This window comes from Podarcis muralis, chromosome 1 (genome assembly GCF_964188315.1).
Source record: "Podarcis muralis chromosome 1, rPodMur119.hap1.1, whole genome shotgun sequence".
In the NCBI taxonomy this organism is placed as follows: Eukaryota; Metazoa; Chordata; class Lepidosauria; order Squamata; family Lacertidae; genus Podarcis; species Podarcis muralis.
The window spans coordinates 64953794-64973872 of NC_135655.1; the positions used below are offsets into that span (position 1 = coordinate 64953794).

The 20079-nt window shown below is 38.7% G+C and overlaps 1 protein-coding gene across 1 annotated transcript in view; it reads right to left on the reverse strand.

The window, feature by feature from the left end:
- Positions 1-19426, reverse strand: part of CSTF3 (cleavage stimulation factor subunit 3) — a 54488-nt gene extending 35062 nt beyond the window's left edge. Inside the window, exons 1-3 of the mRNA XM_028730413.2 lie at positions 19163-19426; positions 11831-11932; positions 11610-11705 (exon numbers count right to left, since the gene is read on the reverse strand). Of these exons, the coding sequence (XP_028586246.1) occupies positions 11610-11705; positions 11831-11932; positions 19163-19192 (228 nt within the window). The 5' untranslated portion in view covers positions 19193-19426. The remainder of the gene's footprint in view (positions 1-11609; positions 11706-11830; positions 11933-19162) is intronic.
- Positions 19427-20079: the final 653 nt, after the last annotated feature.

The following is a 20079-nucleotide window of genomic DNA, read 5'->3' on the forward strand; positions in this document are numbered from 1 at the left end:
AGGATAAAGACAAAAAAATGGGGGGGGGGGCGCTTTGGACTCAGAACAATTCTACTATTTTGGTAAGGAGTGTTCAAGGGACAGAAAATCTGAAGGCACTGGATAAAATGAAGCAAGCTGGAGCCCAAATGAAAGGCCACTTAAGAACAAAGTGTACGAAAAAGAAAGTTTAGTTTCCCTTCCCCATGTACAACTGAAGAGCTTTTCAATTTTCATTTTTCACATTGCTTTTAAAGCTCTGCAAGTTTAAATGAAAAGCCAATAGGCCACTTCTCATTTATGTGTTTAGGTATCATACATGTAAGAAGTAGCAGTGCAAAAGGTGAAATTAAAAATGAGTTATAATTTCAGCCCCATCCTTTAACTAGGTATTATGCCAGATATTAGCTATTAGCTTTTAGCTCTCTACCTTTAGTGGCAAAGTTTATTGCAAAGATATATTATATTGGAGTCCAATGACAGGGTATTTGTTTTCAGAAATATTGGGTTGAGGGGGGTCATCTTCTCACATAAATTTCCCTAAGGGAGTAATTACAGACACGTGTGGTTGTTTTCTATGGCTTGGTTCATTGTTTGAGCTAACAGCATCCCTTTCGTGTTGTGGACTATTTCCACTTGTCACATACAAAGTGAATTGTGTGGGTCTATAGAATAGCTTTTTGGATTAGGGGAGGGTTTTGATTGGAAGACAAGATTCATTTCAAGCCAATGAAGAACTACTGTGAAAAGAGTGGATACAGAAAATAATAATTGTTCTTTTAAAAATGCCTCTTTATTCTGTATTTTTGTGAAAGGAGAGTTCAGTCGTATTCACAACAGTAAGTATACTTCGTACAGCTAAATAAGGCATACACAATCAAATATACATATGGAGGAAAGGAAGAAATTTAATTATGCTCTAACTGGTATTTCATGACAAGACATGCATTTTGTGAATGTAAAAGGGCACTGGAACAGTAAAACAAACAAACAAACAAACAAACAAACAAACAAACAAACAAGCATTAAGTATTTCAAAGGTTTATCATTAAAAGGTACTTTAGAACTTCCATTCCTTGCCCATGTATACCTCCAATATGTGCTCTGGAAGGTTGTGAGCCTCCAGAGCAGATTTGAGGGTGGGGAGGAAAGGAGGGGAAGTGGACTTGCACAAGCAGAACTTGGCTCATGCAATGCTGGGATTCAACCCAGTTGCCCAGATCCATACATTTTCCAATACTTTTAGGAAATCCTAGAGAAGGCTAGGAAATATTATAATGTTAGAACACCCTGGAAAGGGGAAGGATAAAAGGGCGGGCGGGCTGGCTGGCTGTAACATTTGGCTGCCCAATATTAGAACACATTACCAATTGCCTCATAGCCTAACCATTATTTTCCAAAAATGAATTGTGCAATAATTACCTTGCTGGATCAGACCAAGGACTCAAATATTTAATTTTGAATATTGGCCAGCTAGATGTTTCTGGGAAACACAGAGGATACAATAATAATGGGCCAACAGTCCATCCCAGAATCTCCTACACTATGGCAAAATGACTTCTTGCTACAAAACTATCACATACACATATTCTAAGCTGAAAGATTTGCACAGAGTGAACATGCATTACCTTAATAAAGGTAATTTGTTATGATGGGTATAACCATTTGCAAGAATGTTAAATAACAGCACAAAACACAATTGTCCAATCTCATATACTGTAAACTATTTCCCTCAAGCTGGGGGTTCAAATTGAACAGTCTGTCGTGGCAATCTTTTAAAATTACAACTACTTACTTGCAGTAGCACCTATTGTATTTTTTCTTGCAAGGGAGCATGTTGCAAGATCTCAGGAGAAGGCAGTTAATTACTTGGGTTTAAAGGTTTTAATTAGTTATGCATTTTGCTTCATCTTTGGCCAAACAGGAGCTCACAACAATGGTCTCATTGTTTCCAAGGTATATTTTCCTTTAACCTGGAAGGAACATATCTCTAAATATGCATGAACCTGCTAGTTACATATGAATTCATCTCATCTCTATCGTATGTCAATGATACAGCATTAGGAAAACATTTTTTCTATGTCCACCCATTTATTTTGCAGATCTTAACTCTCCTCTGTTGCCCTTTTAAGCTTGTTTAAGTCTTCCTTTTATAATGGAACTCTCTCTTTAAAGAAAACATTTGGAGGATAGCTTTGCCATCATGCTTTTTCACTTGATCTTAATTCTAAATTCACTGCAAATGGAATCAATGGAAGACACTCCCCTAAGTATCTTCATATGACTATTTAAGGGCCGGCACATTGAACTGATCATGGCAACAGACTGGCAACCCTATAACTCAGACAGGGAAGTACCTGGGTTATAGGCAGTTCCATACTAAAGCAAAGTTAGCATATTCTGAACCAGCTAAGTTTCCAAGCTGCTTTTCAAGAGTTACACCACACTACAGTAACCAAGTTTAGAGGTTAGCAGCTCGTGAAAAGGACTGCCAGACCTCTAGTTTATGTAAGGGTTGAAGCTGCAATCAAGCAAAGCTGAGAAACATGGTCTAGGCCAGAGATAGCAGAACGGGGTGCAGCAGCATGGTTAAATTGAGTCCACTACTTAAGGGGTATAACCCAATGAACAGCACTTGAGAACTTAAGGCATAACCTAAAGCTTAGAACATGAAAATGAAATGCAATTATACTCCCCAGTAAAAGTATTTCTGGACTGTGTCCATTCCATAGCTGTGTGCAAGTCCCAAATTTAGCATTTTGACCATTTTTCTATACCTCCATTCCTACCACCACCACTTCTAAAGATTCTAACCCCTGCATATTGAAAATATGTGAACATGCTTAGTGACATCTCAGAAAGCTGGACCAGGGCAAAGTATGATTTCCAGTGAACAATGTGTTGTACTCCACAGATCCTTTGCCTCCCCATGACTAGCTTGAATAATTATGCAAAATGTGAATGTGTGTAATTTCAGTTTGTATATGTAGTAAAACTTGTTACCTCGACAGAATCTGACTATTACATGCAGGGTATAAAGTACACAATCCTGCGCATAGCAAATAGAACTTTTTGCATTTCTGCAGCCAAAGAACTTGACCCCCTCCCAAATATTTTCTAGTTATTTAACACATGACACAGAATGCAGGCTCCTGAACTAAGATTGTGTACTTAATACCATAAATTCTGAAAATAAGCCTTAGTGTGCTTTGCAGACTGTATGGAGACACACACAAGCATGCTTACATTACATTTTACATTACATTTAGCAGCTAAGTTCTTCAATAACAGCCTTAGGCTTCTGAAATAGCTCAGGAAGAAGAAAGTGAATAGCAGCCTCCTTTAGCAAATCATATGACCCCTCTGCAAGTATTTTTGTTCCAAGTTTAAATACCTAGAGAAGCGGGCCGGGGAGAAGCTTCTAATTTTATTTTATTGTATCGTAAGTTTTTAATTTGCTTTTTCTTTGACATCTGAAAACTCTTTGTTATTCAACAGCTGACAAAACAAAAGAAACAAAATGATAAGCCATGATAAGCAAAAAGGAAACCATGCCATTCTTGTACTTGGTGAAAATAATTCTACCATGGGTGATACCCAGAAGAATTATATATGTGACATCTTATTGTGTCAGCCTGTTTGCTTCCCTTTCCACCTTCCTGCAACTGCCCATTACTCCCAAAAACATCTGCTCCAGAGGGTCTCCCAAACTTCCAGAGCAGATTTTGGAAGCACACTAAGGACTGCAGGGAGGAGAGATGAAGAGCGCCTTCCTGACCCAAGATGGGGTTGGATGTCACTCAATATGATTCTGTACTCCAAAAATAATTGAAAATAATTGTTTTGCCTTGTTTATGTCCAATGTTCCCGAATGACTTTAGGAATAAGTCTCTTGCATTACCTACAAAAATCTAATATTTAGGGGGGAAATACAAGTGTATGTGAGCACACACAAGAGAAAGAATGATGATTTTTTAAAACCATGTACAGCCACTATACTAGAAAGCTCGTATTTCAAATTCTAACTTCTTTTTGCCTTGTATACCAGGTTATTGGAATTACTTATTATATAAACTCATGACATACGTGGGAAATCCCAGCTTTGTAGTGTGTTTCAAAGGCAAGAAAGTAACATCTTCTGTGTTTAAGTTGCTGGTAATTCCATTGACTCTTACACTTGTACTACAATAAATGATGGGCCAAAAATCACAGACACAATTGCATCTGATTTCTGATGCAAAGCTACAACAAGCATATAGAAATTAATATTTATTAACAGGTAAGGAGCAGTATACAAGTACATTTTTTAAAAAGGTACGAGATTCATGAGGTGTTTCAAAGTCTAGTATAAACAATTGCTTTACAGAAAACCACATGCAACTTTGTAAAAAATTACCGTAGTAGGGTATTACATAACTGTAGCAATAGCATCAGATTAATTTCAGAGGAAATTTTAGTAATATGTAGGTATTTCACATTAAAGAACTCCAAGCACATTCTCAAACAATTATATTTTCAACCATATATTTCTAAATATGTCTTTCAGAATGTTTGTATCAAAATAGATTTAAAAATCCTATAAGAAAAAGATGTATAATCCTGAAATCCTACATTTTCTGTGGCCTCTATACCTTATGAAAAAATCCTTCTTAGTCTATGCTAAAGTGCAACAAAGCCAACATGTTAGAGTTACATTCTCAAATATAATGGAAATTCAAATTTCCAATACTAGTTTTTAAAAAGAAAAGCGCCGATTTTCATATCAAATTTTATATTAAGTTTTTGGAGCCTAAGAAGAGCTTTGTTTATGAATCTTTGACAAATTGGAGGGGGGATTACACACTGCATTGTTACTTAATGCTTGTTTAACGTTAGTTTAATGAAAAGCAGCTCAATGATCCCACTTCAATGTGAAAACAAGACCCTGAGAATTTGTTCCCTCATAAGCCTTCGTAGTCTACAGTCTGCTTCTTAACACTGAGCAGCTTTCCTGGCGTTTTTAAGGAAAAGTGTGGAAACCTCTTTATCCCGGCTGGTTTTGTTTTGTTGCGGGGGGCTGGGCAGTGGTGGAGAGATCATTGAATTTTAACTATAAATATTCTGTTTTCTCAATTCTTTCAGTGTGTGAAAAAGTGACCTTCAACAGGCAACTGTCAAAATTTTGGACTTGTATATGGAATTGTCTGCATGAAGTACACAGCCCAGTGGGTCATGTTGAAGCCCATGTTTCCATTTTCCTTCCCCATCCCCTTCTTTGAATGTATAATAATGTATTAAAGTTGTTTTTAATGAATGTTGTGTAGTACACATAAAAAACTATGTGTTTTGACTTGAGGAATGTTTTTAGACATTTTTTTAAATTGGTTTAGGGTTTTGGTCTTAGCTCCTTTTTTTGCTTTTATTCTAAGTTGCTTATTATTTGATAATTTGTAACTCATTCTGGGTCCTGTATACAGCTACAGCAATAGGATTAAAATGCCTAAGTAAAACTTCCTTCTTAGTTATCTACAACTGTACTATACTGGAACACTCAAGCATATTATTATGAAGCTAGATTTTTTTAAAATACAAACTGCAGTGGTGTGGGACATTATTCGAGAATGAAAATGTAAATTCCCTATTTTCTATTATTTTATTTATGGTGTTTGATAACATGAAGTTCTAAGTATCAAAATCGTTAAACTTGAACACACGACTGAATTCTGTTTATTTGGAAGGAAGTCTCTCAGGCCCAGTTAACAGAAGCCATAGTTCCCCACTATGTTAACAGATCAAGGAACTCCCTGCTCTCTTTCCTTCATGGCTGCAAGGATACCTGAAACTTCCACTTTTAACTACAGTTCTCCACAAGATCAAAATCTAGCACAATGTGGTTTGCATAAGCTAGGGGTGGGGGATATGTCGCCCTCCAGGTGTTGCAGCATCCAACTGTTAACAGCCACAGCCAACATGGCCAACCTTCCGGGATGATGCAAATTTAGCATAACATCTGTAGGCCTGCAGGGTTGCTATCCTTTGTTTAAACTAAGCAGCCAAATTTCAGGGCAAATCTCTTCCTTATGGCTTTAGAAGGCTTACTACAGTTCATTCACATAGCAGAAAACAAATTTATCTAGTAGGTGTGTTTAGAATTGTAGCCTTTGCCACTTAACTGCTCGTTCCGGAAAATTAAATCAAAGGGATATATTTTGTCAATTTATGTTGTTGTTGTCCCTTGTGTAGTACATTCCCAGAATAGTACTTTGTAACATTTCCACACTATTATTGGACCTAAAACATTTAATTAAGCCTCACAACAACCCTGTGAGGTAGGTAACAGTATAGCTATTGGATGGGAAGCTGTTTAATTAAACTTACCAAAAATGGCCCAGGATATCAGAAGAGGTAAGAAGAGAAAGCTCAGATCTAGTCATCGGTATGTGCCATGAGGATTCACCAAGATTCTGTGTTTCTTTAGCTGTGGCATAGTACTATTTGTAGAATTTGGCAGCAATCATTAATTTTTATCATGTTCACTTAGCTGTTCATGTTAGATATTCTCAAGTTAAATTGTATCACCATCCTTGTGCCATAACTTTTTCCATAGCTAAGCCTCTGTACAACTTTGTACGTTATAAAAGCATGTTACTGCACAATTGTATCCATATGCATGGCGCTGTCATAAGAGCTGACGCTCAAATTTTCAGATTCGCTAGCATTCAAAACTTATTCTGTCTTCTAGCCCAGCACCATCCACATGCTCACTACTGAGAAAGACCAGATGAATAATCTGGGCTCCTGTTCTATTTCCTCCAATCTACTCCCTGACACAGTATCCTGAACACTGATCAGCTAACCAATACAGTATTATGCCTCGCTCTGTGGAGATGCAGAATCCAGGTGAGTGAATGTTAAGAAACCACAAAGAAGGATGATCAAACATGGGATGAAGATAAATAAGGCTGCAATAAAAATGTACCTGTACCTTGCACTATGATGTGCAAGATGATGTGGCAAGAGAATAAAATATGGCAACAAAAAGACTGTAAGGAAGGGTATTTTCTGGATGAAGAGGTGGAAGTAAAGACTCTTACGTTTGAATGAGTATAGGAGCAATACAAACACCTTACTACATTTTAGAAGCAAAGGATCGCCAGGCAACAGGTAATGCACCGAGGTAAGCATTGCTGGGACACAATCCAGGCAAAACAGGATAAGATGGAAGAAGAGGAATCTTCCATGGCCTAGCTCTGTCCTGGATTCTCTCTATACCTAGCCGATGCTGCTTCATGGACAACAATAGACATAGATGGAGCTAGATGTTCCCATCTCATTTGTCCCATAGCAGTAGCCTTGAAAGTTATAGTCTCTATCTACCTTCAAGCTGGCACAAACTATCCCTGGTTATGCAGGAACACATTTTAACTACCTTGGTGTCAAACAACCAATTTTTAATTGGACGGAGATTGGCACAGCCCAATATTCATGTTCCTTCCCAATCAAATACATCATCACTCCTCAACTCACACACACAACTTTTCATAGATGCAAAATCTGTTAAATACACATAGGAAGAACTCTATCAAGCAGTAGTGACAGAAAAGGGAATGCCATGTACCTATTTCCTGACAAGACAAAGGCAGAATGACAAACAAAAATTTTGTTTGTGTGCAAAGTTTTGGAGTTGACTTACAAGAAATTAATTATTTCTTTTCATAATGTTAGAAAATCAGAATATTAACAGCAATTTTTCCAACAGTAAATGATACTACGAGTAGTAATATAAAGCTTTAGGGGGCGAAGACAGTGCCTGTTTCCTACCTACATCCTAATACTACTTATAACCACTGAGTGACACAGGTAGGACTAAATAAACCCAGAGTGTATTTTTCATTTCGGAATTGACACATCACATATTTTTTAACATAATCCTTCTAGTGTCACTGGCACAGCAGAAAACAATGTGCCCAAAATTCAGTCCTTTACATGGTGACATCCAGCAAGAACCATTCGCCAGTGGAAACAACTTCCACTTATGCAATGGGAATACTAACCCTCTGGAGTAGATTTGGAGGTCAACAAGGGGGTGGGGGAGCACTCCTGAGGTGGAGGAGAGAAAGGATATATCCTCCTGCATGAAGTCAATTGCATTGGGTATCACCATTTTTAATGTGACTAGCGAAGTAATTGGGCCAAAAGGTATCTCAAGAAATCTGCTGATTTTTGCCTGGAAAGTACTGAAATAAAAATATCCTATGGGTTTTTCAAATTAAAACTGATTAAGGACATTTTTAAAGGATTCATTAAAAGCAGTAAGGCTTACTGTCACACAATGTGTTTAAGACTATCAACAGGAAGATAGTAACAGTATAGGAGTTAGAGGCGCGAAATCAGCAGAATAAGACACACAATATTTCTTATAGTCTTAAAATTTAAAGATATTTACAATCTGCATATGAACTAAATTTGACAAATTCCATTACTTCTTTTAAAATGCTAATTCATTAACATGTAACCCATTATAATTCTAAGGCAGTAAAAGGACCAGGGCAAGGTAATATTTGTGGATAAGAAGTTTGTCAGACTTAACTATCATTTTGCTCTGTAATTATATGCTTATGAGTGAGTGGACAAGACAATGCTTTAGTGGCTTGGACAATGCTTCTGTAGTCATAGGCATGGGAGTCAAAAGAAGATTTCCACAACCTTAATTCATATGGAGGCCGGCAGTAATGGCTCAAGAAAACTGGGGACATACAAAATACTTGTAAAGTCAAAATCCACTATGTAAACCAACAGCTTATAAATCCTATTTTCAAGTACAAACATAGTGAGTACTTTCTAGCCAGTTCCCCTCCAAAGAAAAGACAGAATATACATTTTATTATTATTGGGTGTACCTTTGGTCTGACATGTATCCATGGGTTGAGCATCCAAAGGGGCCCAAGAATGAAAAAATGTCCTGTCTTCTTTTCCATTGCCAGTCTCCCAAGTCTCATGGGAAGTGATATGGGACAGAATTTTTTGTTTTGTGGGTTCATTAGTAAAAATGTACCAATTACAAATATAATATTAAGGAAGCATGGGAGTTTCAAAGGTTTTAGCTTTATTTACTAAATACAAGTAAAACAAGTATGCTCTCTAGGGAAACTAAACATTTTCTGATACAAATTACCCATCTCATTGCTCATGGGTGTTGCTTTTAAAAGGCATTCAGCCCACTGAAGGGAGAGGTTTTTTTTGGGGGGGGGGGTAACGGGGTTGGAAGGAGAGAGCTGAAATGCATATGAAGACAGTGATGGCACACTGGGAGGAATTCAATGCTGTGCATTTTAAAACATTCTATCAGTAGAAGCATTTTTCTTCCCCAAGGAAACAATCTCTTTTCTCCTCCCGTCTGCTATTCAGAGGCGGGACATCTTTCACACACCCCCAAGCCAATTTGAAGGCGGTTGTGTGGCACGTTGGGGAAGGAGAGGGTTAAAGTCTTGAGTTGCTAGCAGAAGTCCCTATGCAGATGTCCGCTAACAGGCCCTGGTAGTTCAATCAGGCCATAGGATCCTGGATATTGTCCAAATACTAAAGGTGAATGTTCCAGCTTATTCTACCATAAACTATTATCTACAACTAGGGTTGCCAATGTTGGGCAGTATCCAACTAAATAGTTCTGCCAGTGCAAGGACTTTTAGGTGCACAATAAAACTTCACTACCTTGTCCTCTCCTTGCCTACTCCTAATAATGTTCTGGGGTGGGTGGATGGGAGGGGTTGTCCCCCAACACATCAAACCAAATTTACAAAATGAGCAGGGAGTGTGCAGGGAGATGAGAGGGCAGGAATGTTCCAAGATTCCAGAAGAAATTATAATAGTATTACTGAAGATTAAGACTTTGACAATGCATGGGATCCCTATCTACTTTTGCCCTTCACGGTTATGTCTAACAGTTTACAATGTCAAAACAAAAAAATTTCCTTCCAGTAGCACCTTAAAGACCAACTAAGTTAGTTCTTGGTATGAGCTTTCGTGTGCATGCACACTTCTTCAGATACACTGAAACAGAAGTTGCCAGATCCTTCTATATAGTATATAGTATATCCTTCTATATAGTAGAAGGATCTGGCAACTTCTGTTTCAGTGTATCTGAAGAAGTGTGCATGCACACGAAAGCTCATACCAAGAACTAACTTAGTTGGTCTTTAAGGTGCTACTGGAAGGAATTTTTTTTGTTTTGACTATGGCAGACCAACACGGCTACCTATCTGTAACAGTTTACAATGTGTGAGTACTGGCCACTAAGAAAGGACAATATTGCCTACTGGATTCACATAGGCAAGTGTACTATTATAATGAAGTTTTAAATCCAGGGTTCAAGGGTTCTCAAACCAACAGCTCTTCAAGCCTTCTGAAGACAAGTAGAAGAACTGGGAAAGTCCACAGCCTAAAGCTATGACCAAGCACATCACATAAAAACAAGAAAAATAGGGTCGCATTCAACGTTTTTGCTCTGTTAACAGAATAAACAAGAGTAGCATTCATGGCACAGATCTTTCCATGAACGCTCCTTTCATCCGTGGAACAAACATGTCAGATACTACCTGTGGATAAATCAGCACAGATAAAGAGAGAAGCTAATCATCAGTATGGATGATCAATACCCCCACTGCCTCTGGTATGGATCAGCACATGCTGCTGGCAGGGTGTAGAGAATACATCTCTAAAAAGGCTGCCTTACATTTGAGAACCTGCATTAGCAGAGAGGGTGCTTAAGGTCTGTTCTGAGAGACTAATCTCTCAACATTTAACACACTTAACATTCAACTGCATATAGTCTGTGCAGTCTTACAATAGTTATATACTTGAGACTCTCTTACTAATATTATATGCCGCATACAACACCTAACAACTTATTTTACTTACCATTTTAGATAAAGAGTTAAGTTTACTCTAATTTAACATAAATACTATAGTTATTATAATGTTAAAAACCTATGACATGCATCTCCACATGCCAGGGAAAGTCATATTTATATAAAGTTTTATTATGAAGATGTTTTTCTGAGAATGCATGCTATCCATAATTTCAGCTCATCCTATGCACTTTTAACAGAGCAGGATAAAAAGCTTATTCATTTTGGTTATGAAATATTTTGTTAAACAGGTACTTGAAAATGTGACTTGCATAATTCATTTATGTTTTAACGCATTCAGTGATTTTCAAATAAAAATATGCATTTCCAACCCCCCTCTAGCAAACATTTCAAAAACTGAAACAGCCTAGGAATAATAATAAAAATGTTAGAGCCCAACAAATCACAAAGCCATTTGTTAATTTTTATGGGGAAAAAGGAGCTCTAAATAAATGACACAGGAGGCAATAAATTGACACGACAAGTAAATAAAAGGCTAAAGCACTCCAATACCATTGAAACGGTTTTAATGTTGTTGCAAGTCCATAATGCAACAATCATCAGATCATAGAGAGACCCAAATATTTAGAAATAATTTTAATTACCCCCTTTCACCTGTTGTACAGAATTAAGAAATGCTCAATCCCTCCTTTACCTGAGTTTGTGTATGTGCCTAACAACTTATGTTTCAGTGCCAACTTAAATTCCTATTATATGTTTAAGAAAGAAAATGAAAATATTAACCTCAGCTTCAATGTACAGTTTCCAGAATCTGCCAGAACTTGGGAACTGGGCAACAAGGCGTTCATAGGTCTTCCGTGCTTTGTCTATAGGTTGATTCTAAAAATTGAAAACCAATAAATATTTACAATATTTATAATGTAAAAATGTATTGACATTTACTTCAGAACCAATCACTGTGAGTGGACCCATTGATAAGGAAATGTAATCCTATGTCACTAAACCTGTGCCTCTCGAATGAGAATGCTCCAAGCGTCAAGGTCATATGGATTCTCTTCTAGTTTCTTTTCAGCTTTCTTTACTTTTTCTGGGACATATTCAGCAGCCTAGAAAACACAAAGTAGTTGGTTAAAAGGGTATATAAATATGTTAATAAAATCAATGCCATCTGCTAGCTATATCATCAATGTTCACATATCCATAGCAATCATTAGATTAATATATGCCAGCCTACAAGTTTTTCCATAGTAGTACTTTGATGCGTATGCACAAGAATCACACATCAAGTCCACAGAAAAGCTCTCCATTGCAATGTAAAAAATGGCTCAAAATGTTAGGTTTCAAATAACAGAGTAAATTGAAGGTTATTGTAATAGGTATCACCAGTCTTCTGCATTAGTACCAAGAATAATACATGCATGTTTGATTCAGTCTTGGAATACAAAACATTTGAATAGCTCCTTCCCTTCTCCCGAACAACAACAAAAACAGAGTATCACTAGTTAAAAATTATTTTAACAAGTTTCTAGTCTTTGAGAGAAACTTTTTAAACTGTTGGTCTACAATGCAAACTGAGGAGGAAAGGAGGAAGAAGACAAATAAAAACACAATTTAAATGAAATATCTGCAATTCTACACTATTTTATTATTTTCTGCTTTACATAAAGCTGTTGCCCATCTTGCTGCCTGGCAGTACTCTCTTAATGGTACAGTAATTCCTTATATAGCCTCAAAATAATTTAGGATAACAATAGATTTTCACCCTGACACTGGATTCCAAAGATTTAAGAGTGCTCTTCTTATAAATAAAGTAACAAATTATCATCAAATAAATAAATAAATTCTGATTTCAAAGAGCTTGCGTAAGGTGACTGGACTGGACTTCCTCCCAATCCCATGAATCTATGATCTTCTGAATAAGCTATGACAGAAGGTAAGTTTGAAGACACAGGACTTATTAGTTGTAGTAATAACTCCCCGTTCTTTTAAAGAATGCAGCCCATTATTGTGTAACTAAAAAAAATAAAAATAAAAATGCAACACTTCAGATACTACACACAAGCAACCCATATTAAACCAATGAGAAAGCTTCCTTCTTCGTATGCCTAGATATTTTTTGAAATTAGTATTTTCTTTTATAATCTAAAATATGAAGCAAGTAAAAGAGCTTGTCTACACTAGCTGTTATACAGTGTGTAAGTGCCAGGTTCAGTCATTTGGGAAGACTCCAAACCTTTGCATATTTATAGTTGTCTAGCTATATATGGAATTTTGAAAAACTAATAGTGACAGTTAAAGACTGAGTTGAATCTAACTTTGGAAAGGGTGCAGTATACTGATACATCAAGTAGCACTAAGATTTGGCAACACTCAAGAATGCTAGCAACTATGGTTGCAGTATAACCTTAAGGCTGAGCTACACAAGAAGGAAAAACTAACATTCTAGTTGAGCCTATTTATCTTACATTGTGTATTAGAGGACTGCAGTCTTGCAGGCCAGTATCTATGAGGTAGTTGACAGTTTCCCATCATCATTATTATTTACCTAAAATACAAAGAGCTGCTCAAAAGCAAAAATAACAATAAATTTAGATTTACAGCATGTAATACTTTATCTGTTCCTGCCACAATACACCACTAAACTCACCTTCACTAACAAAGCCCTGGATGAAAAAGTATTAATTAGCATCTAAAACAAAGCAGAGTTGGTGTCAATTGCAATTTTGTGGCAGGGCATTCATTCTAAAGGCCCTCTCCCATAGGACTCTACATGGAATAGCAAGGGCATCTCCAGTAGATCTTGCAGCCCAGGTAGGATGAAATGTTGCAGCTGCCTTGGGAACCTTCAAGTTGAAGGGAAAGGTTTGTTACCCAATGATGTCTGTGGCTGAACAGAACAGCAATGGAAAGTGAAGTCCTGTTGTCTGAGCAGAGGTCTATTGGCACAACACTAGCTGCCATCCAGAATAAATAACACAACCACCTTGAATAGGGCTTGGTGGCATATAGGCAGCCAGGCGTTACTTTATTCTACTTGGCTGAACTAGTCAAAACTGCGGCAGGAATGGTCTGAACCAGTTGCAACTTTCAAACCATTTTCAGTCCAACCTAGAGTACGTTACAGTAATCTGATAATTGTGTGGGTATCCCAATTGTGCAGAGCCACAAAATCAGGTACTTTCACACTGAAATTCCTCTACAAACAGACACCATACAGCTGTTACAGAAAGTGGTAGTAACGTCAAGGGTGGGACTAAAAGCAGGGCCTCTACTATATTCACATGCCTACGGGCTACAAATGAAAATGCATGATCTAACATGCAATCCTTATTACAGCACTCTCTGACTAGGGAACCTGCATTTCATTTTCAGATTTGTAGTAAGAAAGAAAAAAAGATGACAGGCATGACAAACTTCATGGGGAGAGGCATGTGATATGTGGAGCTGAACAGTGCAGGGTGGTTAAAATAATTCTAATTAAACGTTATTTGTAACATGCGGCTTAAAAAAATAATAACCTGCCTAAAAAGAAATTTGATTTAACACCCATATGTCTACACTTACTCTGAAAACTGAATCATGACCAACTATCAAAAACAAAATTCAAGGTCCTTAAAAATGAATAAAAGATAAAGCACTGGGAGGGGTCCACTGAGGATAGATATATAACAACAACAACAACAACAACAGATTAATAGTGTTGTATTATATTAAAAGTACTGTATATTTATAACTGTGGATTTCCTAATGGACCCAGTATAGCAAGTTGTTATGTGTACTAGAATTCAAGAGTTGTCATAATGAATCCCAGCTTAATCATCCACTACATGCTATTGTATCTCTATTATGCCTCCCACTATTTCAGTTTGCATTTTTTTCAGTTCTTTAGTTATGAATATTTATTCTTTATTGAACATGAACATTTACTTTCTATCACCTTTCCCTAGGAACTACCATCTTTAACTGGCACCTAGAAAGCGAAGAACAAATCAATGCATTTTAATGGTTACAGCATCCAGTAAACATGCATGATTGCACAGGAAATATATGAATACCAAAAATGAGAAACAATTTACATCTATGATTTAAATTGGTCTTTTTTACAATTTAAATCAATCAACCCTATGATAATTTAAGTGTGAATAGCATGAAGCAAAAGAATCTCACTGAAAGAGGTGCAGTAAGCTACTTCTTATTATGAAAGAACAAATCTCTATCTGCCCTTCCAAGCCTAAGAAAGCGATCAACAGATATGAGTTCTCAATCTCAGCTGCACATTGCTGCCTCCCATTGCAATACATGTGTGGCTGGAGGACTGCCTTTGTATTCATTCTACAGGACAGCAAAACTACTTGGACATTCACTATTGGTCTTTCTTCTCAGTCAAGAAAGACAGCTCCCTGTCTACTGTCCTAGTTAATGAACACTGTAGTAAAATAGAACAAGGTTAAGCAACCAATGATGCACGCACAGACATTTTCCAAACTGGGGAATATGTGAGAAGTAGAAGTGGGTGTGTTTGAAATATGAAGCTTCAATGAATCAACTGATTCAAGATATAGTAGAGAAAGGACAGTTATACAATTAACAAAAAGATGCAGTCATAAAACCTCTTGTGTAATTTCTGAGCTTCAGATATTTTATGCAATTCTCCATTTCCTTAGAAATGGGAGCAGCACATACTGGGACTGATGAAATTAGCTGTCTGGAACAACACAATAAGGAAATGGTACACATAGCATGTTCTTACATTAATCTACCTTAACTAAGCACATTATAAAACCTTCCTTGACTGGTTAACTGTTGCTGCTGGGTTGAGAGAATGGATAGTATTCAAACACAGGCTCAAGAATTGAGTTTTAAACAAGTCATAAATGTATTACAGCTGATGAAAATGCAAAATGTTAAACCCAGCCAGGTGACAAAAATTATGTCGAGTGTTACCATTCTTAAAATTTATGTGGGAATGAATGAGGTAAAAAATGACTGTGCTTTGCTGTAAGATCAATTAACAACATTTATTTGATGGCAGTGAAAACCAGTGAATGAGCCATTTACCGTCTTCCTTCTTTCCTCTGATGTTGTACTGTTGAACTGGTCATAAGCAGGGAGGAGGAGAGCAGAGCACTGATAAAGTGTGATGTATACTAATACTCCTTCCACTTGCCTGTGGCACCATATTAAAAAGTTTGAAAACCACTCGGTTACAGAGTGGCAATCTTCACCTAAGTCTTTCCTCATTTATTGTCTGTCAAGGAACCTATGCACATTGCAGAGGATTCAGACAATAGTCAAAGATGCAAACTCAATTAACATTGAGGTCTGTGGGCTATTGCCACTGCCTTACATGAACTGTACTTTAGAATGCATCCCAAACTCCCATGCATTCCCATGAGTGATCCACTGACTGAATTGAGTCTGAGGTCAGGAGCCATGCCCCTTGATGTGAGCCCATAGATGGTTGGGAAGGACACCTGTCCAAATTCTAGCCTAGGTAGAGAACTTTCATTTCAATGGTCCGTTCAACCCAGAGTGATATGTGAAACCACATATAGTGCTAAGAATACCAATGCTGGAACACCAGTGCATGTTTGCCTTATTGCACTGATTTATGGCAGACCTACCATGGAGATTATGAGCCTGAGACCTATGTAGCAAACATGCTATCCAACATACACGAACAGTTTTTGGCTGGTGAACATTGCTTTGGATTAGACAAAACTGTAGTGTTTATGTTTATATTAAGCAGATCCCACACTCTGAGTTCTGAGACAGATAGCCTGATAAGTTCTCCTTTTTATTATAAATTCTTCAGAAACTAAAATCATTTGCACATTTATTAGCAAGGAAGTTCCACTGGACTCAGTAGGACATGCATCTTCATACAATTATTCTTAACTTTGTTCTTCCTAAACTGAAATACAACCAAGACATTTGGAATCCTTTTCCATGTAAAGGTATTGCTAGCAACTACTGTTTCACTTCAGTTTCCCAAGCCTGTGATACTATGACCAGGGATTTTAAACAGTTGCCTGTATTTTTACAGCAGAGCTTTCCAAACTGTCACAAAAAATACTGTGTTGTGAAATGATGCATGTTTAAAAAGTGTGTCACCAATGTGAAAAGTTTGGAAAGCTCTGCTCTACAGAAAAGAACTTCAACAAGATTTGAAATTGTCTTCCAACACTTTGGTTGGCAACTTCTGTCTCAAAGCAAAAGCAACAGTGTGCTCCAATATATGGTGTATGCACACATTTATTCCTTGAATGGGTTTGAGAATGTTCAAGTTATACTCAACTTCACTCCTGCCCCTGCTGAATCACGAGGCCTACCCCTCCCATGCTAGTGAAATAAAAAAAACTGTGGCTGGAATAAATAACTGCACAACAGGAAGACATCCCAACATAGCTCCTTCTGTTATCCAGGCTGCAGCAGTGGATATACAGGAGTCTAAGCCATGTCTCCAGCTTCACTTCTCAGCTTGTACTACTGAGGCAGCAGGTTGGATAAAATGAGGTTCACAGGGCTTAAAAGATAACCCCCCCCCCTTTAACAATCCTTCATCCAGACTACTGCATCCAAAGATTCTTGGATTTGTTTTTATTTGTTGCAACAGTAAGTGAAAACCAGGGATCCTTCCAGTTTGGAGGCAGTATGTTCTGTGGGAAATGCAATGGACTTTCAAGTAACAGAAGGAGGGTTCTTCTTATGTTTGTATTATATAAGAGCAGGTATGCCTCTCCAGAAACTCTGTCACCTTCGCAGAAGGAAAGCAAACTATAGTACCATCTACCATCCTGGTTTCATGCACTCTGCCAAAATAATTTACTTCCTCCTATAGGAGACTAGACTGGTTAGTGAAATTTAGCCTGCCATGTCCAATATTACGGTACCTTGATGTACCCAAACCCAACCAAAGAGCACTACTAACAAGAAGGAACATAAGCAAAATTTCACAGGCAGAATAGTTGGTGGAGAAAGATTTAGTTTTTCCCCAGCTGACAAAAAAGGAAGCATTCAGGAAGGACTAGCCATATGCACATACAAAACTTTTATATCTGATCACCAGAAATAAATCCAACAAGAAGCAATCCTTGGCATCCACTTGGTTCCTCAGAAACCAGTGGCATATGTTATTTAAAATGTATTGAAGGAATTATTAACTGCAATCCTAACTTTAAAAGCAGAGTTATGTTTGTTTTGTGATCTGCAAATTTAATGTGAATACCAAATAAATAAAAATAAGCTAAAGGGCTTATGGAACCTCCTTCACTTGAAAAGCTGTGTTCTATTTGTTTTATATCGTATATTATGTTTCTAACCTCAACAGTAATTTGCCACACAGTTGGGAGGCGGCTTCTGTTTTAAGAAACACAAACTGGCCTCACAACTTCAGTGCATGTGATGTTTGGATTCAGGCTAGTGCCTTCAGTATATGTCTACCTTGGATACAATTATAACCTTAAAGGTACCCCCCCCACACACACAAAAGTAGTGTCTTTCACAAAGAACACCATAATATAATATTTCTGTAATATTAAACTCTTTTATTAAAAATAAATTTTTAAAGCAGTTTCATTCAACTTTTGAGCACATCCACACCCACTTTACTTTGAATACACAAAATCGGGTACATAGAACTCAACAGTTTTTTGCTAAAACAAAACCTGTACAAACCTTTAAACCCATCTTCATGAAACCGCAGTGCGTTAAATAACGCTTTCCTGCGTTCTAGTAATATAAAGTTGTAAGCATTCACCTATTATCTCACACGTGGAAATTTGAATGGGAAGACGCCCCCTCAGCGTCCGAGCAATTAAGTCCACGAGGGAAAATACATTAAGGCCTCAACGCTATACACATTCTCGTAAGGGCCGCTGAACAAAGCGGAGCCTGCTCCCGACTAAGTGCACACTGGATCAGCTTTAAATTAAGGCCTTAATACTAGGATAAATCTCAATCTTAAATACCCTTACCGGGCACAGGGAGCTCGAAAGGGCTGGGTTCTAAACAAGCATTTTCGGTCATGGTTCCAGCCAGCTACTGAGTTGAATGGGGAGAAATAACTGGGGCGAGTTGGAAGATAGGGAAATATTAAATTCTGAAACTCAACAGGCTCTACGAACTGGGGGAGCAGGGCTGAAAACTGAGAAGAGGCCGCAGCACAAAGGCGCGCACGTTACACAGGCCCGACCCCGTACCACCCTGAAAATCGCCATTTTCACCTCTTCCAGGCCTCGGTCGTCCTACCAGGCCCAACCCTATTCCCCCCGCCCTCGAAACAAGTCCCCCGCCAAGTGAGACTGGCTCAGCTCGGGAGGGCCCTGGTCGCTCACCTGGTCGCCGGCGGGAGCTTCTCCAGACATGGCAGGCTGAAACAGGCCCCCGAAGGGGGTGGGAAGAAGCGGCCTCGGGTATTTAATGTGTGCACTTGACCCACGCCTCTTTCCTCCTTCCCCTCCCCAAACCCCCGCACACCTAGCAAGCTAGCCGGCCGGCCAGGCAGCCCACCAAATTGCCCCCTGCGTGCCGCTCCTGCCTAGTTCCGAGGAACAAAATGGCGGCCCAACCGCCCCACAACTCTTGTCTTCCTCAGTAAAGGGTGGAGGCGGGGCCAACCGGGAAAGCGCGATGGCGCAAGGGCTGCTGGGAAAAGGAAGGAAGGAAGGAATTCGCGGCACAGTACGATAAAGGGGGCGGGGGGGACAGCGGCGCTCGAAGGGTTAAGCCAACAAACAGACCAGAACTTGAGCGAAGAGGATGCTGGGAAAGAAGGCGGGGGGGGGGGGGAGGCAGCAAGGAAAGCGCCCACAAGTTGAAAGGATGGTTAATCACGGGGGAAGGAAGCCGCTGGCGCTATTTGACGCCTCGGCATACCGTAGGCGGAGGGGAGCCGGATGTTGTTGAACTACAACTCCCATCAGCCCCGGGAAGCGTGGCCAACGGCCCGCGTTGATGGAAGGTGTAGTTCATCAGCATCTGGCCAAAGGTTTTCTACACCTACCATGTAGTACCTGCGAGAGGTGGTAGGCTGGCGTGGTCTGCGCCTTTCTTCCTCCTCATGGGCGTAGCCAGGATTCTTGGGGGGGGGGGGTGCAGAACCTCAGTTTGCTATGTGTTTTTATTGATGGGAGGCAGCTACGCCCATGTTGCTCCTCTTTTTTTTAAGAGACCCCCCCAAGCCGGATCCTGGTACAAGAGGCATGGACTTAGTTAAAAGCACGCTGAGCGCAGGAGTTGGCTTTGACCGAAT